Below are 24,996 nucleotides of genomic sequence, written 5' to 3' on the forward strand. Positions count from 1 at the left end.
AGTAATGAGGGTTTCGCAATCCTAGAGAAGAGGTTGCTGTCTCTAGTCAAGTTGAATGTGACATTCCTGATAAAGTAAGTTTTTCGCTTATGCATTGTTTCTGTATCTTTTGATTTGTAGTTTCCCTGTCCACAGCGTGTTAAATTGTATTTCTTTCTCTTTCTTAACAAATGCCATTTCGAGGTGAAGAATAGTGCAACTGTTATTTCTGTGTTAAATTGTATTTCTTCTCTGTCCAGCTGAAAGTTTGTATTTCCTCCTTTTTCTTAACTTGTTACAAAGTGTGACAAACGCCATTTTGAGTTTGGGTGTGGTTCAAGTGTTATGTCTGGTCCAATTGTTATGATTGGGAGGAGTTAATAACAGCCTGGGAGGTAGACTAAGTGGTGTGTTCATATTTGATTGGTTACAATTCACGTGGTTCGCTGGAGGCGGGCTTAGAGGTGTGTTCATATTTCATTGGTTAGAAGTTACGTGTCGTAGACGTGTTTCATTGGAGTCGGATTTAGAGGTGTGTTCAGAGTTCATTGGTCGAAATTGACGTAGCTGTGACGTGCATTGTATCATCTGGATTGGTGGAGGACATTGTGTGTGGATTGGATCAGAAACATCCGGGTGTGACCAAGGGTTGGGGCGGCGCCAAGCCTGAGTCACTTTAAACAGAGTAAGCAATAACTAGCATTGTTTAGCAATAAATTAGAATTGATTAGCAATAATTAGCAATAAATTAGCATAAATTAGCATTGATTAGCAATAACTAGCATTGATTAGCAATAATTAGCAATAAATTAGCATAAATTAGCATTGGTTAGCAATCGATAGCATTGATTAGCAATAATTAGCATTAAATAGCATAATTAGCATTCGATTAGCATTGGTCAACAAGGAAGCTAGTATTGATTAGCAATAGTTAGCATTGTTAGCATCTGTTAGCATTTGTTAGCATTTCGTTAGCCATAATTAGCATTGATCAGAAACACAATTAGCATTGATCAACAATAGCAATAAGGCAAATATTGGTTTAAATCTTAATTGGCAATAAGCTAGCATTCATTAACAACAGCTGGGAAACCAACAGCAGTTGGCATTGGATAGCAAACAATAGCATTAACAATAAGCTAATAAGAACCTAACTCCCAATTAGGAATCAAAATAGCAACGAGCTATATTAGCTTAACAGTAGCATTGATAATATCCAATCCAATAATTAGCTGCATCTAAGCTAAATTTAGCCGAGCATTAAATAAGCAGTAGAGTTGAATAATTAGGAAATTTAGAAATTGGTCTTCAAAATTTGTTTGAAAAAAAAAAAAAAAAATTAGGAAATTTAGAAATTGGTCTTCAAAATTTGTTTGAAAAAAAAAAAAAAAAAAAAAAAAAAAAAAAAAAAAGGGGGGGGAGGGATAATAATAATTATTATTCCCGGTTCTAGGGAACTAACTAGGTGAGACGATGGATGTAACACCAACAATAATCGTTAGCGCTAGGCATCCAGGACGTTACAAAGACATTCAAAAGTTATCTCAAAAATGGGAAAAAAGAACCAAAAATATGTTCCCACCCTGGCCAAAGGATGGCACTTTCGACGTAGCTGTCTGTGAAGTTATGGAACAAAGAATCAACGACCACAAATCAAAAAACAAAAGCAAAAAGAGACAGAAAAAGAGGGAGCTTGAATTAGAAATTTTGCACTTCTTTGAAACTGAAGGTCGTCGTTACAGAAGGAATTTGAAGGAAGGTGTAGCCATACTGAGGGGGGAACAGCCGGTAGTGGAGAAGGTCAAGCAGCATGAGTCTGCAGGACTATATCCAACACTGTCAGGGGTGATGAACATAAAAGGAGACTTTGAGATGAAAAATCAGGAAGTACCTTATGTACGCCCTGAACCACAAACAGCGGCTTCGAGCAGTCAGGGAGTTCCTGAGCCAGGCGCTGTCGGTGGTTCAGATCAGGTTGCAAGGGGAAACCCCCCACAATATCAGGCAGCGTCAGATCAAAAACCATCATGTGATCAATGTTCATCTTGCACGGAACACAACAGTCCAACGGCTTCAACATCAGCCCAGGCCTTAGGTTATCCGAAACCACTATCTGTTGTAGAGGTTAGGAGTCCAACAGCCTCAGCTTCAGCAACGGAACAGGCCTCAGATCACCAAAAAGCACTACACCTAGATCGTACCACCACTCCCATAGTAGAAAAGTCTATACTACAGGAAAGGACGTCACAAGAAAAATCCATGTTACATGAAAGGCCTCCCAAACATTGTAGTACGGCCAGGAAGACACCACACGGGTTAGACTGTTATGCAGAATATGAGGGGAAACTTACAGAAGATTCATATTGGATAGAGCATGCTCATTCCATGGTTGATTTACAGCAAGAGATAAATCAAGCAGAAAAGCAGGTTCAGGAACAGGATCCACCCGGCCAGCAGGGAAACGGCAGGGACAGAGAGTTTAATTTAAGATACCGACCAAATATTCATGCACCACAGAAATATACTGCGGGTAATTTTCCGATTTTGGTGAATGGGATGCAGGGACAGTATGTGCCGTGGCAGATGCTCGACCTAGCGGGGCTGGTTGCCAGACTGCCGGACATTCACACAGGTGCAAGCAAATGGATAAGAGCTTTTGAACAAGAAACTGTGGGCAAACTGTTGGCGGTGGGAGACATCAAGGCCGTGTGGGCAAGGTGTTTTGGAACTACTACCATGGAGGGCATTTTGAGAAACAGTATGAATGGCTGGATGGTGGGCCATCGAGCAGATGGAATTGGGTTCGATGCACATCGACCTGCACTGTGGGGAGCTCTGCGAGCTGAGTATCCTACGAAAACGGATCCAAAAGCGTTAAAGAGCGATACACTGTTGGATACAGATAATCCAGCGGCGTACGTTGCACGCCAGTTGGAAAGATGGAAACAAGAACTGGAACAAGACATTGAACCTAACACAGTGCTCAACTCTGTGTTCAGAGACTCTATCCTAGAAGCCATGCCCGACCCAGTTCGAGCGAGGCTGGAGGATGTGGTAGAGTTGAAATCAATGACACATGCGGCATTCCGGGATAATGTTGTGCATGCTATTGACAAATACAGGCAAAGTGAACGGAAACGGAAGGAGCAGGATAGGAACTTGCAGAGGAAACTCACACAGATGCAGTTGGAAGGACCAAAGGTGGGAGGCCAGGCCCTGATGACACCGGGGACCACTGAACAGGTACCTCCACCCTTTGCACCCTCTACACCTTCTACACCCTCTGCACCCTTTCAACCCGTCACACCTCAAGCCTACCCGCAACCACCATACACACCACGGGCAGGAGGACGAGGCCAGTATCGAGCCCAGAGAGGGTTCGGGAGAGGCACAGCTGGGAGACGGAGGTCCTCGGGAGCATGTTGGACTTGTGGCGAGGTTGGACACTTTGCTGACAGATGTCCGCGAGCACCAGGAAACCAGAATGTGCGGCAGGACCGCGGCCAGTCCCCGCGGGGTGGATCAAGTGGCCCGGCAGGCCCATGGGTGAGTCCAAACTTTGGTTATTAGGGGTGCCCACAGAGTCCTAGAGGGGAGGGTCAGTTTCCAGTCGTAATGATGGGAGCTGATGAAGAACCGATGCTGCAGGTTCTAATTGAGGATGAGCCAACTCCAATGTTGGTGGACACTGGAGCCACCTACACTTGTGTAAGTCAACATTATGCCACACACCTCCCCATGTCAAATAAATTTATTGAGACAATAGGATTCTCGGGAATTAAGCAGCTAGTACAAATGACCGCCCCCGTGCGCATCTCCACAGGGGAAAATGAAATCAGGATGCCAATCGGGGTATCGGTTCAGACTCCCCTTAACTTGCTGGGGAGGGATGCTCTGTGCAAATTAAAAATTAAGATTTGGTGTTCACCGCAAGGCATAATCTTGGATAAAAGAGGTCTGGAGTTTCCAGAGTCAACACAGGCAGACACAGCAAGAATCTATTGGTTGGGAGACATTTCTGAGCCAGTAACAGTGGCTTGGAACAAATGGGAAAAATACCTTCAAGCCCAGTGCCCTAAAGCAAGGAAACCTACGCTGGATTATCATTGTACAATGTATTATGATGTTTCAAAAAGTGGAGAGTTCGAAGAGCCATGGGACAAACAAACGGAACACTCTGAGATAAATTTGACAACTCAATACATTATCATTGGAAAACAAGGGGCAGCCATGAATGTGGAATCAAATGCATTTATTTCAAAATGGTACAATGTGCCAGAATCTGCTCCACATGTTACTTTGTTGGTGAATGAGAATTTCAAAGCAAAGGATGTGGGGCCCATGATGAAAACAGCGTTAGGAGTAAAGTGGGAGCGAACAGAGAATCCGTTAATTTTCCAATCACAGGATGCCACGATGATTAAAATCCTATGCAGCGTGGCAGCATTGGCGAAACCGCAGGCTGTTATGGCATTGGCGAACCAAGCAGTCCAGACAGCTAAGCAAAGTGAGACACAAAGTGTTGAGAATGATTTGTTGAAAGAAATGATAGCTCACGTCCCAAACCAAGTGTGGTCTAAGAATGAGGCCGATGTTGGTTTGGTGAAATCTGCTAACCCAGTGAAAGTAGAGTTAAGACCTAATGTCAAACTTCCTAATCGTCCTCAGTATCCACTCAAGCCAGAAGCAGAGGAGGGGGTAAGTGGGACAGTAGAAGGTTTTGTTGGAAAAGGAGTGTTGGTTGAGACAGTCAGTGTGTGTAATACTCCAATATTTCCAGTACTGAAGGCAGACAAATCTAAATACAGGTTAGCACATGACTTGCGCATGATAAACGCGATTGTGGAAGATTGGCCAGCAGAGGTGCCAAATCCATACACACTCCTCACCAACGTGCCTCCTGACGCAAAATTTTTCACAGTAATTGATTTATGTTCTGCATTTTTCAGCGTTCCTCTAGCTGAGGAATCCCAGTATTTGTTCGCATTCACATACAGAGGTAAGAAGTACACCTACACCAGACTTCCTCAAGGGTTTAAACACAGCCCTCATGTGTTTAACCAGCTCCTTGGACAGGACCTAGAGGGCCTCGCATTGAACGGTACCCTACTACGCTAGGTTGATGATCTCTTGCTGTGCGCACCAACACTTGAGGCATGTCATCAGGACTCTATGAAGATCCTTGAGAGGCTAGCAGAGGGAGGGTACAAAGTTTCTAAATCAAAACTGCAGTATTGTCAACCTAAAGTAGATTATCTGGGGAGGGTAATCTCGCAGGGAACGATTGCTATTTCCCCAACACACTTGGAGGGAGTGAGTAAAGCACCATGTCCAAAAACAATCGAGGAAATGATGATCTTTTTGGGGATGACAGGTTTCAGTGCAGATTGGATAGAAGATTATGCAATTAAATGCGCTCCCCTGAGAGGGATCATGAAACAATCCAAAGACCAAAGGTTGAAAGCACCACTGGAGTGGACCAGCGAGGCTAAGTTAGCCTTCGAAAGTTTGAAACAGGATTTGCAAAAAGCACCAACACTGGCAATACCAGACTATGAGAAGCCATTTTTCTTATATGTCTCGAACAGACACAACATGTATGCTTCTGCAGTGCTGATGCAGGAAACGTGTAGTGGTCGAAGAAAACAAGCCATTGCGTATTACAGTACAAAATTGGATAATGTTGTACAAGGCTGGCCACCGTGTTATCAAGGGTTGGCCGCAGTGCAGTATGCTTATGAGAAAGCATCCACAATAACAATGGGGTATCCAGTCAACATCATGACACACCATAACATCTCAGAACTAATAAATCAGGGAAAGTATGTTGTGACTCAGGCGAGGTGTTTGCAGTTTATGCATCTGTTGACATATCCGGATGTGAGAATACAGAAGTGTACTACATTGAATCCGGCGGATGTCATTCCACTCGAGTTTGAAGGAGAACCACATGAGTGTGTAGCAGAAACTATGAGATATACCAAATTGAGACCTGATTTAGAAGCAACTCCGCTTGGGCGGGCTGATGTCACATACTTTGTGGATGGTTCATGTTTCAGAGATCATTTGGGTAATCATGCAGGTTTTGCAGTCGTGAAGCAGGAGGACGGAGACTTTGTGACGGTGAAGGCTGAGAAGTGTGAACAGCCATGTTCGGCACAGTTGGCTGAACTGAGGGCATTAACGGAAGCATGTCGACTGGCGAAGGGTAAGGTTGCAAATGTGTACACAGATTCTGCATATGCTCATGGTATTTGCTATTTGTTTGGAGCAGTTTGGAAGCAGAGAGGATTCAGAAGGGCAGACGGGAGTCCAGTGCGGCACGAGGTCCAAGTGAGGGAGCTGATTGCAGCCATGATGCTCCCCTCGAAACTGGCAGTGATAAAGTGTCAGGCACATCGGAAAGGTAACGAGATGGTCAGTAAAGGTAATAACGCGGCTGATGAAGCAGCGAAAGTAGCATCAGGGTGCCAGGTGGCCGTTTTGGCACCGATGGTGTCACTGGAGCCAGTTGTCACGCCAGAAGACATCATTCTAATGCAACAGGAAGCAGGGGTGGGGGAGCACGATGTCTGGATGCGGAGGGGCGCCACGAAGAACGAAAAGGGATTGTGGAGATCACAGGATGGTCTCCTGGTGGCACCAGTGGCTCTGCTGACAATGCTGATCTCTGATGTTCACAGTGTGGATCACTGCGCCAGGGCAGAGGTAGTGAAAAAGGTAAAACAACAAGGTTATTGGTCACCATACATGCATGCAATGGTTGATGAAGTGTTGGGTCAATGTGAAATCTGTGCACAGAATAATGTGCGAAAGGGTGTGAAGACACCAGTGGGACACATTCCGGTGCCAGAAGGACCCTTTAAGTCATTGGTCATAGACTATGTGGACATGATTAAAACAGTACAAGGGAAAAGGTACATGCTAGTGGTGATTGATCGTTTCAGCCGGTGGGTCGAAGCAACTCCATCCAAGGATTTGGGAGCAGAGACGGTCGTGAAGTTTTTGGTAAGAGAGGTGATTCCTCGGTTTGGCATTCCAGCAGAGATTAGCTCAGATAACGGCTCAGCATTTGTTCAGAAGGTGGCGAAAGGCATTCTGCAGCAGCTGCGAATTAAGCAGCGCTGCGGGGCCGTTTATCACCCACAAAGTCAAGGGATGGTTGAGAGAATCAATGGAACCTTGAAAGTGAAATTGAATAAAATCTGTGCTTCAACTAAACTAAACTGGGTAGATGCTTTGCCGCTTGCACTAATGAGCTATCGTATGCAGACTCATAGAGTCACGCACCTAACACCGCATGAAATGCTAACGGGTCGACCCATGCCGGCACCTCAGTTGAGAGGTCCATTTAAAGGGCCCCCACTTGAACAGTTGCAAACAGAGTTGAAAGCTTATATGAGGCAGCTGACTGCAATCCACAGAACAATCTATCTACGGGAGAAGTCCAGAGACGTGAGTCTCGAGCAGCCGGTTGAGAGACCAGTGGTGCCAGGCGACCAGGTGTACATCAAAGTGTTCCGAAGGAAGTGGCACGAGCCAAGACGAGAAGGACCGTACGCAGTGGTGCGAGCAACGCCAACAGCAGTTCAAGTGGAAGGTAGCAACACATGGTACCATTTGAATCACTGCACTAAGGTTCGGGTTAAAGGCACAGACGGAGTTCAGTCCGAGGGGGAGAATGAACGAAAGGAAGATGTTAAGATTTCTGACACTGATGAGCATCCAGGTGTGGGTGTGGGCCGACGGTATGGGCTCAGGAGAGCAAGGCCTGGAGGTGTGGGACGGGATTCCACATCCAAGAGAGGCGGGAAGGGGTCCAGTGAGGAAGACACCGAGCGGGGGAAGTAGCCAGCCTGGGTCAGATGAGTATGATGCAACAACACACACCCACTCGGACCATGCCGCGCCACAAACTTTGCCAGCATTACACACTAGAGCTACTCATGAGAAGGCAGATGTTAAGCTTGAATTTAAGTATGTTGGAATAAAGGATGGTGAGGAAGTGTGGATCATGGGTCCGGTGGAGGAGACGACCAAGCCACCGCCTCCGGACGCTACAACGAAGGGACAATCTGGGAAAATCAGGGTGTCCTCGGGCCAGAAAGGAGTTGTTCACAATGGTGGTAAGAATAGGAAGATGTCTCGTGAGAATCTAGGGGGACTTGATACCATTAGCACTACAGGACGGAAGAATCATGTTAATCCAAGAACATATGGAGGGTACATGCACAGGAAGAGGCAGGAAAACAGTGTAAGTGTGGAAGATGGTTTGTGGGGGAAGGCAGCACAGAATATGTGGTATAGATGGGCATGGTACACTACAAGAGAACTAACGGCGACGGAGTGCCTCATATGCGCAGACGCTCCGGGGGCATTGCCTGTTGTTGTTCCAGAGCCACACACCTTCAGGGACTGTGCAGTGGTCCAGCAACGGGAATGCAGAGAAGGTAGGTTTACACCGCAGAAGGATAAATGGTTATTGTTTGAACTTCCTATGTGTGGGATTAAGTGCAGATTGATGTTTGGGGCAAATAAATTACAGGACTTTTTCAAAAAAGGGAGGGGCCACAAATTGGAGTCATCGTGTGCTGAATTTAATCTTAGTACAACACAGGACGGGCCTCCGACTGATTATAGAGTAGATTACGATGGTGAGTTTGAATGCTTTACGAGTGGTGGATTTACTAATGACAGTGGAACTCACGTAGGTAATACTACCGTTAAATGCAACGTCACATGGGTTTTATCTTGGTTTCCACACGCAAATATGAAACCAATATTTATCAGGAAACCTGTGTGGTTTGAAAATCCAGTTCCTTTGGATCAAAAATGTGAGGATATCGAAATGACAATTCCGACTCTCTACCTGTTTGGGGATCAGACACATCCAATAGCTGATAGCTACTGGATGTGTGGAGATGATGTTTTGTTAAATGTGTTACCCAACAGGTGGATAGGTCTGTGTGCACTTGTGAGGATGAAAACTTCGGTTGTGTTAGTGTACGACAAGGTAAACGAGTTACTGGGGTTGGATGTGGAAAATGGGAGAGTTAAAAGATCTAGTGGTGATTATATCATGGATAAGCACGTTTACTTGGATGCGATAGGGCAGCCGAGAGGGATTCCTTTTGAGTTCAAAGCACGCAGTGAGGTTGCAGCTGGATTTGAGTCTATTTTGCCGTGGATCACGATTAACAAAAATGTGGAGTGGATTAATTACATTTATTACAACCAACAGAGAATTCTTAACTACACGAGTGAAGGGCTTGCAGCCTTTGGAGAACAACTACATGAGACGAGTAGGATGGCTTGGCAGAACAGACAAGCTTTGGATTGGATATTAGCGGAGAAAGGTGGCGTTTGCCAGATGGTTGGGGAAAAATGTTGTACATTTATACCCGGGAATACTGCAGCTGATGGTACGTTCACAACGGCCATGAAGAAGATCAGGGAGCTGAAGGAGGAGCTAAAGAGTAATGCTGGTGGTGGTGAAGGGTGGTGGACTGGTCTGGATGGGATTTTGGGAGAGTGGGGAGCGATGGCAGTGAAGGCGGGATTAGCTATGTTGTCAATATTCATAATGGTTGCCCTATTGGTGTGTTGCATTATACCCATTCTGAGGAGGTGGTTGCTGCAAGTGATGTTCAAACGAAGTATGGAACAAACCAGGAGGCAGATGACCATGCGGGACCAGGTCTGAGGACCAGCGCATGGGAGAGCGGGCCAACGAAGGAAGGTTATCAACGGACGGTTCACATGATTCTTTCCTCGAGGGTGGAACCACGGTTAGTAGGATAGGGAGAAGAGATGCTGAAGATCTCTTTGATTGGGAGTGACGTACTGGCGACCTCTCCTCCCAGAGTTAGCTTAGCAGTTCCAGACCCAGCCGGACGGATGTTCGGCCAGAAGCAGACGAGACCAGAGCACAGGAGATGGGACGGGACTGGAGGGGCTGCATTACATTGCTTTTTATTACCTTTGTTGTGTGATAATCCATAATTTTATGTATTGTACTCGAGACGAAACTGTGATTAATCGGTTTGATGGTCGTGTATTCATTCTATGTTTATTATCAATCAAAACTGATCACTGATATGTCCATTGCCAACTGTGTCAGTCAACTGTTCGGAGTGCGACCTTGGTAAAGTGGTCGGTCGCCAGGTGGGGTGGGGCCGTAGGTGAGTTTTCCCAAGATAAGAACATGACTTACGGAAGTAGCAGTCGGTGGGTTTTTCGCACCTATGCACTGCGAACAGTGGACAATTATGTTGGCAATGTAAAACTTGTAGTGTTGGTGAATGCAATATCGTGTAAATTAATTTAATCATTTGATGTGATTAGAGTACGCATATATATATTCCTTTTCAGTTCTTCAAATTGGTCCCGTTGATTGATATTGTAGAATTATTAGAATAATTTAGTGTGATTATGTTAATTAATTCTTAATTAACTATGTGGGATGATTTTCTTTCATTTTAGATTATTTCTTTATTAAATCACTGATAAGTGATTTCAGGGGGGACTATGTGGGAGAAGGATGTCATGACATGTTCATGACTTCTGGCCTAGTTACATCCTGGGCCTTGTTGATGGTTAGAATGAGCGTGTTTATGATAAACTGCGAAAGCTAGGCGCCTCCAGAGAGGGCCACGTACACTTGTTATGATAAAACGGTATAAAAGGGTGTCCCAGAATGAAGACGGTGGACATTTTGTACATTCTGTATGCACGTTTTGCTGTGACAGTTTGTTCAATAAATTCCCCAATGGACTGCTGACCGACCGCGTACTCGTCTCTATTTTCTCCACAACATTATTTTAAGGTAGAAATGTTACATAGTATTGCTTTAATTGATTGGGTGGGTAGCAGCAGGTGGGAAGCTGCAGAGAAGTGTGTAAGACTACAACTCTGCACCTTGGTCTGAGCCCTGGGTTGTCATGTTTTAGGGTGGCAAATAAATTCATCCATATTTCTAGAAATGAGAGCTGCTCCTTCCAAAGTGGGATGGATGCCGTCTCTCCTCATCAGACCAGGTTTTCTCCAGAAAGATTGCCAATTATCTATGTAGCCCACGTTGTTTGCTGGACACCATCTAGACAACCAGCGATTGTAGGACGACATGCGGCTAAACATGTCATCACTGGTCAGATTTGGCAGGGGTCCAGAGAAAACTACGGAGTCCGACATTGTTTTGGCAAAATTACACACCGGGTGTCATTAACGCAGACGTGAATAACTATTTTACCATATTTACGTTTATCCTTAGCCAGCAGTTTTAAATAGGATTCTATGTCGCCCGCTCTGGCCCCTGGAATGCATTTGACTATGGCCGCTGGTGTCTCTAATGCCACGTTTCTGACTTTTGTCCTCAGCGGGTGTGTCGCTGAGTGGGGAAAATCTATTTGAAGCGTGGACAGGTCGATGTGGAACAACGGGCTTGACTTTAGAGCTATGCCTCTTCCTGACAGTCACCCAGCCACGTTGTAATCCCGGCTGCTCGGGTTCTGCAAGGGGGAGGCTAATTGAGCTAGCTACGCTAGGTGGCTCCACACTGGCTAAAGGGACCTGGCTCGCTATCGGTTGATTTTCAACAGTGCTGAGCCGAGCTTCCAATTCAGATAACCTCGCCTCCAAAACTACAAAAAGACTACATTTGTTACATGTACCATTATCGCTAAAGGAGGCAGAGCAGTAACTAAACATCTGACACACGGAGCAGGTGAAAGCAGGAGAAGGAGGAAGAGAACCGGTAGCAATGCTACGCTAGAGAACCAGACACACCGTTAAAAAGTGAGAATAAAGATCTGTAGGAGTGTGTTAGAACAGAACGGTAAGCTATAGAGTTAGCTATGCAAAATTGTGTAAGTTATAGATAGAAATAAAGTGATTATCAGTAGTCCAAGAGGAGCAAGAAATTCCACAGTACACAAGCAAGGTAACAGGAAGTGATGCAATACGTCTTACCGCAAAGCAAAGCGTCACTCGTCAATGAAGCATCAAAAAATAATCACAACAGGTTTGTGATCTTCAATGGATCCCTTCAACAGATTTTTAAGTTCTGCACAAGCCTGTTAACGATGTCTTGATCTGAATTGGGTGTGTTGAAGCAGGGCAACATCTAAAACCTGCAGGACAGCGGCCCTCGAGGACTCACTTTGGACATCCCTGGACTATGCTAAGACTTATGTGCCAAGGAAGAATAACATAGGCACGATTTTCCCTATTTCAACCACGTATCCTACTTTAGCCAATGCTGCATAGGTCTACCAAAGAGTGAAGTGAGGAGGTTGTATTCGCAGGCATTGGGTGCGTCGCCTGTTCAGCGAATGGACCGTGTGTGACGCGTAGCGCGCGATTTGGAAGTTAAGATACTGCATCCCTGCTCGTCATATTTATCAGCGGATAGTTGCCCACACATTTTGCCAATCGAAGCGTAGTAGGCTGTATGAACCACTACACACTGATGGGTTGCCGTCATCGTGGTCATGGACATAAGGAAATTCTTACAGAATCAGAAGCAACAAGGAGAACTGAGCATGAAGTGGAGGGAGGTGAGAGATTTGTTTTCTGTTGTGTCGACGCCCACCCCTACCTATAGGCCACTCTAATTTCTTACACCAAATAAACAGTGTCTGGTTCCATAGCACATGAAAAACGCGAGACAATATCCTATTCTGCCTATTATAGCCTATTTACTAAACTTCCTTAGGCATTAATAATGGGTAAAATGTGGGTAGGCTAGTTTAAAAGGCTACTCAATCAGGGGAATAACTTATCAGACCATATAAGGAACTCTTAATTTAAGATTTTGACTTTTTATTTAGCAATATTCCCTCTTGTAGAAGTATTTAATGACTGTGCCACAGTGAGATTAAAACATGTTCAGTTCCTGGACTGAAATATTGTTGATTATTTTGTATCTGTTGAAAATGGTAACACTGTGCATACTGTGTTTTTTAGTAATATTTCCTCTGGTAAAAGGTTTACTTGATTATGTTTGATGAGCCACAGAAGGAGGAATTGAAAAGCTAAATGGCTGAACTGAGGTGTTTTTATTTGCTTAGATAGCCTGTAGCTCTGTTAAACCTGTTCTTATACTTCCAGTACAGGCTCCTTTTCTGTATACAGTAAGGAAGTGTTGGCGGGGTTCTGGCTGGGGCAGGGACGTTGCTAGGCATACAGCTGTACAGGGGCACAGGGGTTCATATAGCCTACTACGCTTCAATTGGCAAAATGTGTGGGCTACTATCCGCTGATAATTATGACGTGCGGGCCGCAGTATCTTAACTTCCAACTCTGATTTTGCGCGCTACGTCTCACAAACGGCAATTCGCTGAACATGCACAGACTTCAATGCCTGCGAATACAACCTCTTCACTTCACTCTTTGGTAGACCTATGCAGGCTAAAGTGGGTAAGTAGATTTTAATAATTAAAATCGTGCCTATGTTATTCTTCCTTGGCACATCAGTCTTAGCGTAGTCTGAAGGATGTATTTGGGATTTTTATCAGGGGCACAACGCATGTTTACAGGGTCACGTGCCCCGGTAAAAAGGGTGACGTGCCTGGGCTGGGGGCCTGTGACCCTGTACAGCTGTATGCCTAGCAACGTCCCTGGGCCCTCATTTATCAAGCGTTCTTGGGAAAAGATCTGTGCGTAAAGCGTGCGTGCGATCATTCCTGAGCAAAGTGTGGGATTTATGAACATGTACTTGAACTTAGAAATGTGCCTAAATCTACGCACAGCTTTGACCATGCTTACGCACATTGCCTAGTGGTAGAATTACGAAACTGCAAATGGTGTTGATCGCCAGGGGAATATTACAATGTTCATTCAATTGTTACATTACAGTATGTCTGACGGCATTTGGGTCCGTGTAGCCTATGCAATTCCAAAGCACGGTGCATTAGACCTACCTGGCGTTCATTGCATTTCTTTCAGAGTGTAACAATAATTGTTTCACCAGAAGACCTGATAATAATCAGCCTAGTTTAATTGATATGGGTATAAAAGGCACACGTAGGACATGCCATTCAGAACGCAACATGGCCCATCTTGCATTGCTTGAGGATCTGGAAAACCGTGCGCTACGGAGGGAGCGCGTGTTTAGGGAGCGTGCAGATTTATTGACAGAAAGTAGTGAGTGGCTTCTAAGCAGGTTCAGATTTCCAAAACATATATTGATCGACCTCTGCCGTGAATTGGGGCCATCGATGCGGCATTTCTCAGCCGTCCATGAGCCGAATTCTGCCACCAGTGTTGGATGCGATTATTTCTTTGGCCCCGACTTACATTTGATTCCCTTATGGGGGTCCACGCCAGGCAGACATTAAGCGAGAGTTTTATGGTATCGCGCAGTTCCCCAACGTCATAGGAGCAATAGACTGCACTCACGTCGCACTAAAAGCACCATCACAGCACAAATACAACCTCATGAATAGGAAGGGGAAGCACTCCATTAATGTACAGCTTATATGCGACAGTGATATGCTGCTTCTCAATGTCGTTGCCCGATGGCCAGGGGGGACGCACGATTCCTTTATTTTGAAGAACAGCTCCGTGGGCCTTCGTTTACAGGAAGGAGCTGTTGAAGATGGATGGCTTATTGGTGAGTGTTGCGCAGCATGTTTGCAACATTGGTTATATTCAGTGTTCGAACTACCCCTGAAACTGACACGAGACCCCCTGAAAACATGATTTGGGAAATGTTGGGGGGTCTCTAAAATATTGGCAAAATGTGATTTCCCCTAATGAGTTATGATTGCAGACGCGATGCGTGTGTGGAGGTGTGGAGCCTGAGTGCGTAATTGGCATAAAGCTGTGCTGTCCGCTGCGTATGATTCTGTATTGCTTCTCATGTGTTTTCGAGATCCGAGCTCTGAGTCAAGCGCAAGCAAGTTCCGGTGGCTTTTAAAGGGAATGTTGGTGCCATATATGGTTACTTGGGGGCGTTCCATGATGCAAATTAGTCTGCTCGTGCCCGCGCAAGGTGAACTGGCAGGTGTGGTATTTATCATTGCAGTTTACCTACCCGTGTGCGTACGACCTGTCTAAGAACATTTGATGAATGCCGATTTTTTTGTACTTGGGCACATTCTAAATTTCACTCATACGACAGGATTTAGAAGGGATTCTACGCACTAATGATGAATGAGGGCCCAGGCACGTGTGGCAGGAGATGGAAACACTCACTGGCTACAATGACACACACACACCTGCACCCTGAACCAGTTCTTCGCCCACTTTGACCGACACAACACAGAGGTCCACACCCATCCTGCTCAAGTAAGTCCGATGACGCAACGAATCAGCTTACAGGGAAGAGGTTCAACATCTGAGGCGATGGTGTGACAACAACAACTTGGAGCGGAATACAATCTGAATACATCCAATACCAAAAAAAATCTCCTCATGAATTAAAAGGACGTGCCAGCGGTCCCTAATTTGCAAAGGCAAACACCCAGAAATGCCCATAAAAGGGCATGAGACTGAAGGGCCGTGTGCAAACACAGCATCCTTTTAAGATGCCTATGGCTTGTTCTATTGTGGAGCGAGCATGTGCGTGCGTGCATCTGATTAAATAAAATCTCCTGGTGAGTCTGAAACATCTGAACATTTTAATTCTTAAAAGATGTGTATCAATGAGCCATGTACTACCAGCTTATCGCGCGGCTGATGGACTCTTATCTAAGAACAAAGGTAAGAAAACATTGGTGAATGCCAAAGTTTTCTTAAAAAGTGTGTCAGCAGAACTGTTGGTGAAAGAGGCCCAATGTATTCACCAGCAAAATCGTTCAAACATTTAGGTGCAGCTCACCTATTTGAAGCAGAACACGTGGCGTGTTCGTACGAGACCTTCGTACGAAAAAAGTAAGAGAAATTTAGAATGAAAATACGAAAATGTTCTTGCATGAGGCCCATTGCTCTTTAGGGACAAACAGCTGGGTCCAGGTTCAGGTTCAACTCTCTGATGGATCCTGAAAGAACAGTATTTCTCTTATTAAAGCTCACACACACTGTAAAATTCACCCTGACATTTGCTCACATTGAAAACAAGAAATACAACTTGCTCCCATATTTTAAATTCTTACACCACAAACAAGACGTTATCTTTGGAGGCCTTCAGTCACTGATGAAACTATCAACAATGACGTCTCAGACTCAGCACAGGGAGGTGTTTTGTCATGGTGTGATCCGAGGCCTAATCAGTCTCATCTCTTTCCCTCCCCCTTCTCTGTGGGCTCAATTGCAGAGGCTTAAAAAAAACTGTGTGTACACTATGAGGTGGGTAGACATCTTGTTTCCTGCATGTAAACAGCTGCCCATGATCGGTTAAAGAGGTCTGCTCTCTTGTTGATATATTCTACAAAAGCTTTTCAGAAATCATTTAAAAAGTTTGACTTCGATGTAAATTTTTATTCAACACCTGCAGTTGCAGCATAAAAAAACAACTGAAACTGACTCAGTTATAGTTCACATATTTACAACATTTACATGCAACTCACCTATTTGCAGCAGAAGGTTGGTCAGTTTGAAATGAAATACCAAGACCTTTTGACTCATTGCTCTTTAAGGACAAACAGCTGGGTCCAGGTTCAGGTTCAGACTCATTTTCAGGTTCTGGTTCAGGTTCTGGTTCAGGTTCTGGTTCAGGTTCTGGTGGGTTCCTGTGAATAAAAGGTGGTTTGGTGATGTGAGTGCTGAGCTCTGACATGGAGAAGAGTCATGGACAGTTAGAGATGGTCCTCTCACCTCTGAGCTTTGCTCGGGCTCTCATGTTCCCCACACAGAGAGGTTTTAGTGTCCTCACACTGATCCATGCTGCTGAACTCACATCAGCTCACACACACTTTCTACCTTCATCTACAGAGGGAACACAAATGATCAATTTTAGAAGCACGGCAGCTTCTTCTACCTCACGCTGCTGCTGGTATACATCCATCTATCAGTCCACTCGATGAAGCAGAGTGAAGAGCAGCCCAGCACACACAGGAACCTTTTCACAGTTTAAACTATTGGAGGAAATTACTGATCTTTTTGTGTTCACCCTACAGGAACTGTGGCCAATCGTAGTTTCTAGAGTTCGTAAAAGTACAACTAGACTTTTAAAATGCACACAAAAATAATCTTACAAAATCAAAGCCCTTAAATCCAGACTAACGGATCCAGATAATGCAGATGGGGACTGAATCACTTCTGTATCTATACACTAAGCAAGATTCAGTGGTTCTAGGCACTCTAGCGCATATATTTTATAATAACAGTAAAGTTATTATAACTGAATTAATCCAGCTGAATTCCCAATAAAGCTGCTCTTATTCACATATTTTTCTGTTTCTTTTGTCAGAAACTGATACTGAAAATCAGCCCATTAAGACTACTTGTCAACTCACTTAAAGCATTTCCAGACTGTCGCTCTGCTCTGATAAAATCCTGGGTTAGGTTTAACATTTTAACAAAACAAATATTACTTTTTAACAATTAACCTCAATCTGAAACTATTCGTGTCAGCAGCTAGTCGGCTGCAACTCATTTTCAATTGGTTTCTGCATAAAAACTTCAAATAAGTTGTGTCATCCAAATATCAGTCTGGAGGTGTGCAGTTCTGCACATGAACAAAAAAATATAACAAAACAGACACACGTCATTTTTGACACTTGTGTTTGCAGGATGGAGAGAACCTAGACCTAAATATCCTTTTCCATCATGTGGATTTAAACTGAAGTGACAAACAAAAACACAGTTAAAAGCAATCAAAGAAGAGGGGAAAAAGAAATATATAAACTCAACCATAAGCACACCGAAAGAGAAATGTTTTTAACCTGGATTTAAAAGTGCTTACAGTTGGGGCTGATTTCAGTTCTGCTGGTAGTTTGTTCCAGTTGTGTGCAGCATAACAGCTAAAAGCTGCTTCACCAGGTCTAGTTTGAACTCTGGGCTCCACTATCTGACCTGAGTCAGCAGATCTCAGAGCTCTGCTGGGTTTATACTCTGCTAGCATGTCATTCACGTGTTCTGGACCTAAACCATTCCGTGATTTGTAGACGAGCAGCAGTACTTTAAAATCTATTCTGTATCTGACTGGGAGCCGATGTAAAGACTTGGGAACTGGGGTGATGTGATGTGATCTCTTTGTTCTGGTTAAAACTCGGGCTGCAGCGTTCTGAATGAGCTGCAGCTCACTGATAAGGATTTAATTCCTCATTATTCCAGCCAATTAATGTCATTATTCCATAACTAAGGGTGGAAATTCGATCTGATAAATGTAAATGTCTGTTTGCCACCAGAATGTTAACAACAGAACTCTGTAGGTACAGTACATCATTTCAGCATCGACTCTGCGTGTGTTGAGGAGATATTAGTTGCATTAGAGCTGCATTATTCATGAATCAAAGCTATTTTAAAAATATAATCTTCACTTTTTCCAAGCTGCAAACTAGTATTATTCAATTTGTTTGACAGGCCCTTAAATGTAACATAAAATGCTCTCAGTCTCCGTTTTAAATTAATTTCTTTAACATGTTGAAGTGTTATTTAAACAAATATTGATCTAATTAAGAAACTGCTCCTAAGACAAGGTGTTGATCCTGATCAGTGACTGGACTGAGGACCTCAGCTCTGCTCTCACTGTTTCCTCAGCCGGGGAAGGTAGAAAGTCTCTGAAAGCTTCAACGTAACCGATTCATGTTGGATTACAGGTCCAGCAGCCACTGCATGACTGGGAGAAAAGGTTCTGCTTGGTAAAAACACTCACACTGAGTCTGTAGCCAGCTACTTTATACATTTGAACTGGATGAAGTGACTTTAAATACAGCAGTAAAATTCACACTTCTGCTCTGAAATGGTATAAATCAGTAAAACACAAAAATATCAAATCAAACCTGCAAAATAGCTGCTAATATATAACAACATTTATATAAAACATAATAACATAGAACAATAGAACAACACTAATGTTGGTTAAATGTTGCCCTGTTTACTTTCAGCACTTCAAAAGCCGGTTAAAACAAATGATAGACCATAAAAAAACTCTTGTTGGAAATAATGATATAATCAGGCCCACGAACCCTTAACGACATCCAGGGGGCTTTAACAGGTCACCAACTGTATCACAGGAGTCTCTCAATTTGCACAAGAAGACGCAGACAGACGGAGCTGCTCTCCAGCGGAGGTCCGGCCAAAGTCAGGCCGCGTTTTGCAGCTCAGACAGCGGGGAAAGCAGCGGATGATCTCCGTCTCCTCAACATGTTGATTCACTTAGTAAAAAGCGGCGGGTTTCTGCTGGAATAAGTTGCCGAGAGCAGGTGTTAAAGAGCATAACAGATGTGACTGCTTACCTTAACCTGACAGAACACCAGCTCACTTGCGCGTACTTGGAAATCGAAAGAGAATCGCAGGACGTTGTGACTCAGAGAGGTTTGATCTAAAGTTAGAGTTCAGAACTTAGGTGAAGTTAGTTTTAAGTTGGATATTCGACAGACATTCGCAAGCAAGCCACTCCAACATTTCAAGTGTACCCGTATTGCAGACTTTACAGTAAACACACGGAGAGGACGACTGCAGCGTGTTCCAACTTCCTGTTTTCAAAATAAAATAAAAAGGAAAAAAAATATATTTAAAGCAGAGATGAGCGACTGTATAAAGTTATTGAAAATTATGGACAGAACTGAATTGTAAAAATAAAAGGCGTATTTCATGCAGCCAGTGTAGTTACATGACCCCACACTGATTTGGAGTCAATTGATCACATGACCCGGAAGCTATTGAGCAAAAATGCTAATATTTACATATAACAATTAATAAAAAATATGAACGATCTAAAATGTAAAAATAAAAGGCGTATTTCATGCAGCAAGTGTAGTTACATGATCCCAAACTGATTTGGAGTCAATTGATGACATGACCTGGAAGCTATTGAGCAAAAATGCTAATATTTACATATAAAAATTAATAAAAAATCATGAACAGATCTAAATTGTAAAAATAAAAGGTGTATCTCATGCAGCAAATGTAGTTACATGACCCCACACTGATTTGGAGTCAATTGATGACATGACCTGGAAGCTATTGAGCAAAAAGACTAATATTTTCATATAAAAATTCATTAAAAATATGAACAGATCTAAAATGTAAAAATAAAAGGCGTATCTCATGCAGCCAGTGTAGTTACATGATCCCAAACTGATTTGGAGTCAATTGATGACATGACCTGGAAGCTATTGAGCAAAAATGCTAATATTTACATATAAAAATTAATAAAAAAATATGAACAGATCTAAAATGTAAAAATAAAATTATACCAGCTGTAGTTTAAGACGGAATTTTTTATGGTCAAACTTGCAACAGAGAGGACGGCTCCAGTAAGGCAGCAGAGGTTCAGATGGAGGCAGGTCGAGTCCGAGTCGGCGCAGAGACAGAGAGAGGGGACACAGAGGCAGGGAGAGGAGACACAGAGGCAGGGAGAGGAGACACAGAGGCAGGGAGAGGAGACACAGAGACAGGGAGAGGAGACACAGAGGCAGGGAGAGGAGACACAGAGACAGGGAGAGGAGACACTGAGACAGGGAGAGGAGACACAGAGACAGGGAGAGGAGATACAGAGGCAGGGAGAGGGGACACTGAGACAGGGAGAGGAGACACAGAGACAGGGAGAGGAGACACAGAGACAGGGAGAGGAGACACAGAGGCAGGGAGAGGAGACACAGAGGCAGGGAGAGGAGACACATAGGCAGGGAGAGGAGACACAGAGACATGGAGAGGAGACAAAGAGGCAGGGAGAGGAGACACAGAGCCAGGGAGATGAGACACAGAGACAGGGAGAGGAGACAAAGAGGCAGGGAGAGGAGACACAGAGGCAGGGAGAGGAGACACGGAGACAGGGAGAGGAGACACGGAGGCAGGGAGAGGAGACACGGAGACAGGGAGAGGAGACACAGAGGCAGGGAGAGGAGACACAGAGACAGGGAGAGGAGACACAGAGGCAGGGAGAGGAGACACAGAGACAGGGAGAGGAGACACAGAGGCAGGGAGAGGAGACACAGAGGCAGGGAGAGGAGACACAGAGACAGGGAGAGGAGACACGGAGGCAGGGAGAGGAGACACGGAGGCAGGGAGAGGAGACACAGAGGCAGGGAGAGGAGACACAGAGACAGGGAGAGGAGACAAAGAGGCAGGGAGAGGAGACACAGAGACAGGGAGAGGAGACACAGAGGCAGGGAGAGGAGACACAGAGACAGGGAGAGGAGACACAGAGACAGGGAGAGGAGACACAGAGATGGGAGAGGAGACACAGATACAGGGAGAGGAGACACAGAGGCAGGGAGAGGAGACACAGAGGCAGGGAGAGGAGACACAGAGGCAGGGAGAGGAGACACAGAGGCAGGGAGAAGAGACACAGAGGCAGGGAGAGGAGACACAGAGGCAGGGAGAGGGGACACTGAGACAGAGAGAGGAGACACAGAGGCAGGGAGAGGAGACACAGAGGCAGGGAGAGGAGACACAGAGGCAGGGAGAGGAGACACAGAGACATGGAGAGGAGACAAAGAGGCAGGGAGAGGAGACACAGAGCCAGGGAGATGAGACACAGAGACAGGGAGAGGAGACAAAGAGGCAGGGAGAGGAGACACAGAGCCAGGGAGATGAGACACAGAGACAGGGAGAGGAGACACAGAGGCAGGGAGAGGAGACACAGAGACAGGGAGAGGAGACACAGAGACAGGGAGAGGAGACACAGAGGCAGGGAGAGGAGACACAGAGACAGGGAGAGGAGACCCAGAGGCAGGGAGAGGAGACAAAGAGGCAGGGAGAGGAGACACAGAGCCAGGGAGATGAGACACAGAGACAGGGAGAGGAGACACAGAGGCAGGGAGAGGAGACACAGAGACAGGGAGAGGAGACACAGAGACAGGGAGAGGAGACACAGAGGCAGGGAGAGGAGACACAGAGACAGGGAGAGGAGACCCAGAGGCAGGGAGAGGAGACACAGAGGCAGGGAGAGGAGACACAGAGACAGGGAGAGGAGACACGGAGGTAGGGAGAGGAGACACGGAGGCAGGGAGAGGAGACACAGAGGCAGGGAGAGGAGACACAGAGACAGGGAGAGGAGACACAGAGGCAGGGAGAGGAGACACAGAGACAGGGAGAGGAGACACAGAGACAGGGAGAGGAGACACAGAGGCAGGGAGAGGAGACACAGAGACAGGGAGAGGAGACACAGAGGCAGGGAGAGGAGACACAGAGGCAGGGAGAGGAGACACAGAGACAGGGAGAGGAGACACAGAGGCAGGGAGAGGAGACACAGAGGCAGGGAGAGGAGACACAGAGACAGGGAGAGGAGACACAGAGACAGGACAAACTAAGCAACACTGATTGACCAGAGTATTCCATCCCCTCCTCCTCTCTTCCTTAGGCTGCCCCCTACTCAGAGGACATGCATTTCTGCTGTGTGATGATTGTGCTACTCATGTTGGAGATGGATGTGTATGCATGTCCTTTCTTCATCTTTGTGTTTATACTGGTTACAGGCGAGCGCATAGGAGTGGAATATTTATTGGCCCAGACCAACAGAGGTGACCTCCTGGCTCCATCGCAGGTCCCTGAAGTCCCCTCGCAGGTGCCTGAGGAGGAGGAGGGGGAGCCGGATGACACCTTCAGCACGCCTGACATTGTCGGCCAGTCAGCTGCGATAGGGGCTGGTGATCCTCCGAGTGCTGTGATGGGTGACGCTGAACCCGGACCCCTCGTCACAGAGGTCAATAACACTTTCTGTAACACCTTACTCTAAAGCACAATATTTAACTGAAGTAAATCTGGTCACATTTTAATAAGATAAATGAATGTAAAATCAGCATGGCTCACATATTAGAAACAAGAGCAAGCTCCCTTTTCATATGCTCCCCCATTTCCCCACTTTCCATCTACACATGCTCCAGCTTTTTCTCAGGCTCCTCAACCACAAGCTCCTCCAGAGGGCCTTCCAGGTGCCCAGCCAAGGCAACCTGCCTGGAGGCTGAACAAAGCTGCCCAGGAGGATGAGGAGCGAATGGCAAGGGGGGAACAGCCCCGGAAGAGGCTGAAAAAGGAGAAATACCACTACACCTGCAAAGTGTGTGGCCAGGACAAAAACAAACAGACTGGACACACCCAGCTAAAGGGGCGGTGGTACTGTCCAGAGTCAGGACAGACCCTGGATGGCTGGAGGAAGAGTGGAGGCCTATAGTCACCATTACTTGTCTCTCTCTGGTGTTTGTCTGTCTGTCTCTGGGTTGTTCCGGTCCGTCTCTCTGTCTGTTGGCGTGGATATATGACAGGGCCAGAGCTGAGGTGCACAGTGTGGGAGCTGCTGTGTGTGTGTGTGTGTGTGTGAGTGTGTGAGTGAGTGAGTGAGTGAGTGTGTGTGTGTGTGTGTGTGTGTGCGTGAGGGTGCCAATAGTTCTGTTCTGGTCGGTTCTGTTTCAGTGAGACAGGAGGGACGGGCATGTACATACTTTAATGCACTCCTGACCTCCTGAACTATATGTATAAAGTGTATGTTAAATTAAAGTTAATAATTTTTGCCAACAACAACCTTCATGTTTTTATTTAATTTCCTCTTGAATAACAGGACAGTGAGTGTCATCCACTGAATGTGATTGTGAAAACCAAAGCCAGAATCATTTACATTTATTCACAAAACACAACACTCTTTGCTGCTCAATTTGGAATTTGTTTTATTCATTTGTGCTGCACAGACGTAGTCTCTCAAATAATTGAGATTACAATAAAGAAGGAGGGGAAACATGATGTGGGACTTATTTACATTTACAGTTATAGATTGTTAATACTTTAACTTTAAATGTAGCACATGGCAATTTGAGTTAATTATTTGAATATTGTATCATATTCATTTCATCATATTAAATGCATTCATGTGCGTAACTGCATAATCACAGGGTTATTACTTTGGTGATTTGTCTGGAAAAAGAGTTCCTGTGTTAAAAATGACTACGTTACCCAAAATACATTGCGAGACGAGAGAGCAAGCTAAGATGCAAGTGATATTGCCACAGCACTGGTTCGTATCCCGCAAGAGACATGACGATTAAAGTGATGATAAACCTTGCAATAAGTGCAGAACTGTGTGTAAACAATGTTGAGAAGATAGAAGAGTAGGTAAAAAATTATATATAGTGTACATTCTCCTCTTTTTTCCTCATTTTCTTTCTCTCTCGTCCCCCCCCCTTTTACTCTCCTTTTTTTTCCTCGCCGGGCAGTCCCTTTTGACCCATTTTTGGCCGAGAGGTTAAGGCGATGGATTAGAAATCCATTGGGGTCTCCCCGCGCAGGTTAGAGTCCTGCCGACAAAGATAACTTTATTGACCCAGGGTTGCGAAAAGTTAACCTGGAAAGAAGCACAAGGTCCTTTGACCATTTGATGAAATAAAACAAAGGCCAGACGTGTCGTTGATCACATGAATTACTGCACAGATTGATCTCTGAAGACACAACTCCTTCCTCTGACCCATTTCGAAGACTGAGCATTTCTAACAAACAAAAAATAAGCTTTTTCTTGATCGCCATTATTTAGGTCTGTCTTAGGAGTTGAAGTCCTTCGTGAAAATGATGATTTGTAACACTTGCATGTCAAAGGTGAACAAGCGTGTATGTTGTTGTCGCTGCCGAGAGGTTAAGGCGATGGGGTATCCCCGCGTAGGTTCGAATCCTGCCGACAACGATAACTTTGCTGACTCAGGGTTGCTAAAAGTTAACCTGGAAAGAAGCACAAGTTCCTTGGACCATTTAAATGAACAAAACAAAGGCCAGACGTGTTGTTGATCACATGAACTTCTGCACAGATTGATCTCTGAAGACACAGCTCCTTCCTCTGACCCATTTTGAAGACTGACCATTTCTAACAAACAAACAATAAGCTTTTTCTTGATCGCCATAACTTAGGTCTGTCTCAGCAGTTGAAGTCCTTCATGAAAATGATGATTTGTAAAACTTGCATGTCAAAGGTGAATACTCATGTATGTC

General features: G+C 45.0%; 1 protein-coding gene across 4 annotated transcripts in view; it reads right to left on the reverse strand.

Annotated features, from left to right (window-relative positions):
- LOC142391891 (NLR family CARD domain-containing protein 3-like) overlaps positions 1 to 19,521 on the reverse strand; it is a 39,909-nt gene extending 20,388 nt beyond the window's left edge. The window contains exons 1-4 of one of the 4 annotated variants that reach the window (XM_075478077.1): positions 19,356 to 19,521; positions 19,050 to 19,260; positions 16,735 to 16,845; positions 16,488 to 16,649 (exon numbers count right to left, since the gene is read on the reverse strand). In XM_075478077.1, coding sequence (XP_075334192.1) covers positions 16,488 to 16,649; positions 16,735 to 16,802 — 230 coding nt within the window. In that variant the 5' untranslated portion in view covers positions 16,803 to 16,845; positions 19,050 to 19,260; positions 19,356 to 19,521. The other 3 variants (XM_075478076.1, XM_075478074.1, XM_075478075.1) reach the window with 3 other exon arrangements.
- Between the last annotated feature and the right edge of the window lie 5,475 nt (positions 19,522 to 24,996).

This window comes from Odontesthes bonariensis, chromosome 11 (assembly GCF_027942865.1).
Source record: "Odontesthes bonariensis isolate fOdoBon6 chromosome 11, fOdoBon6.hap1, whole genome shotgun sequence".
Classification (NCBI taxonomy): domain Eukaryota; kingdom Metazoa; phylum Chordata; class Actinopteri; order Atheriniformes; family Atherinopsidae; genus Odontesthes; species Odontesthes bonariensis.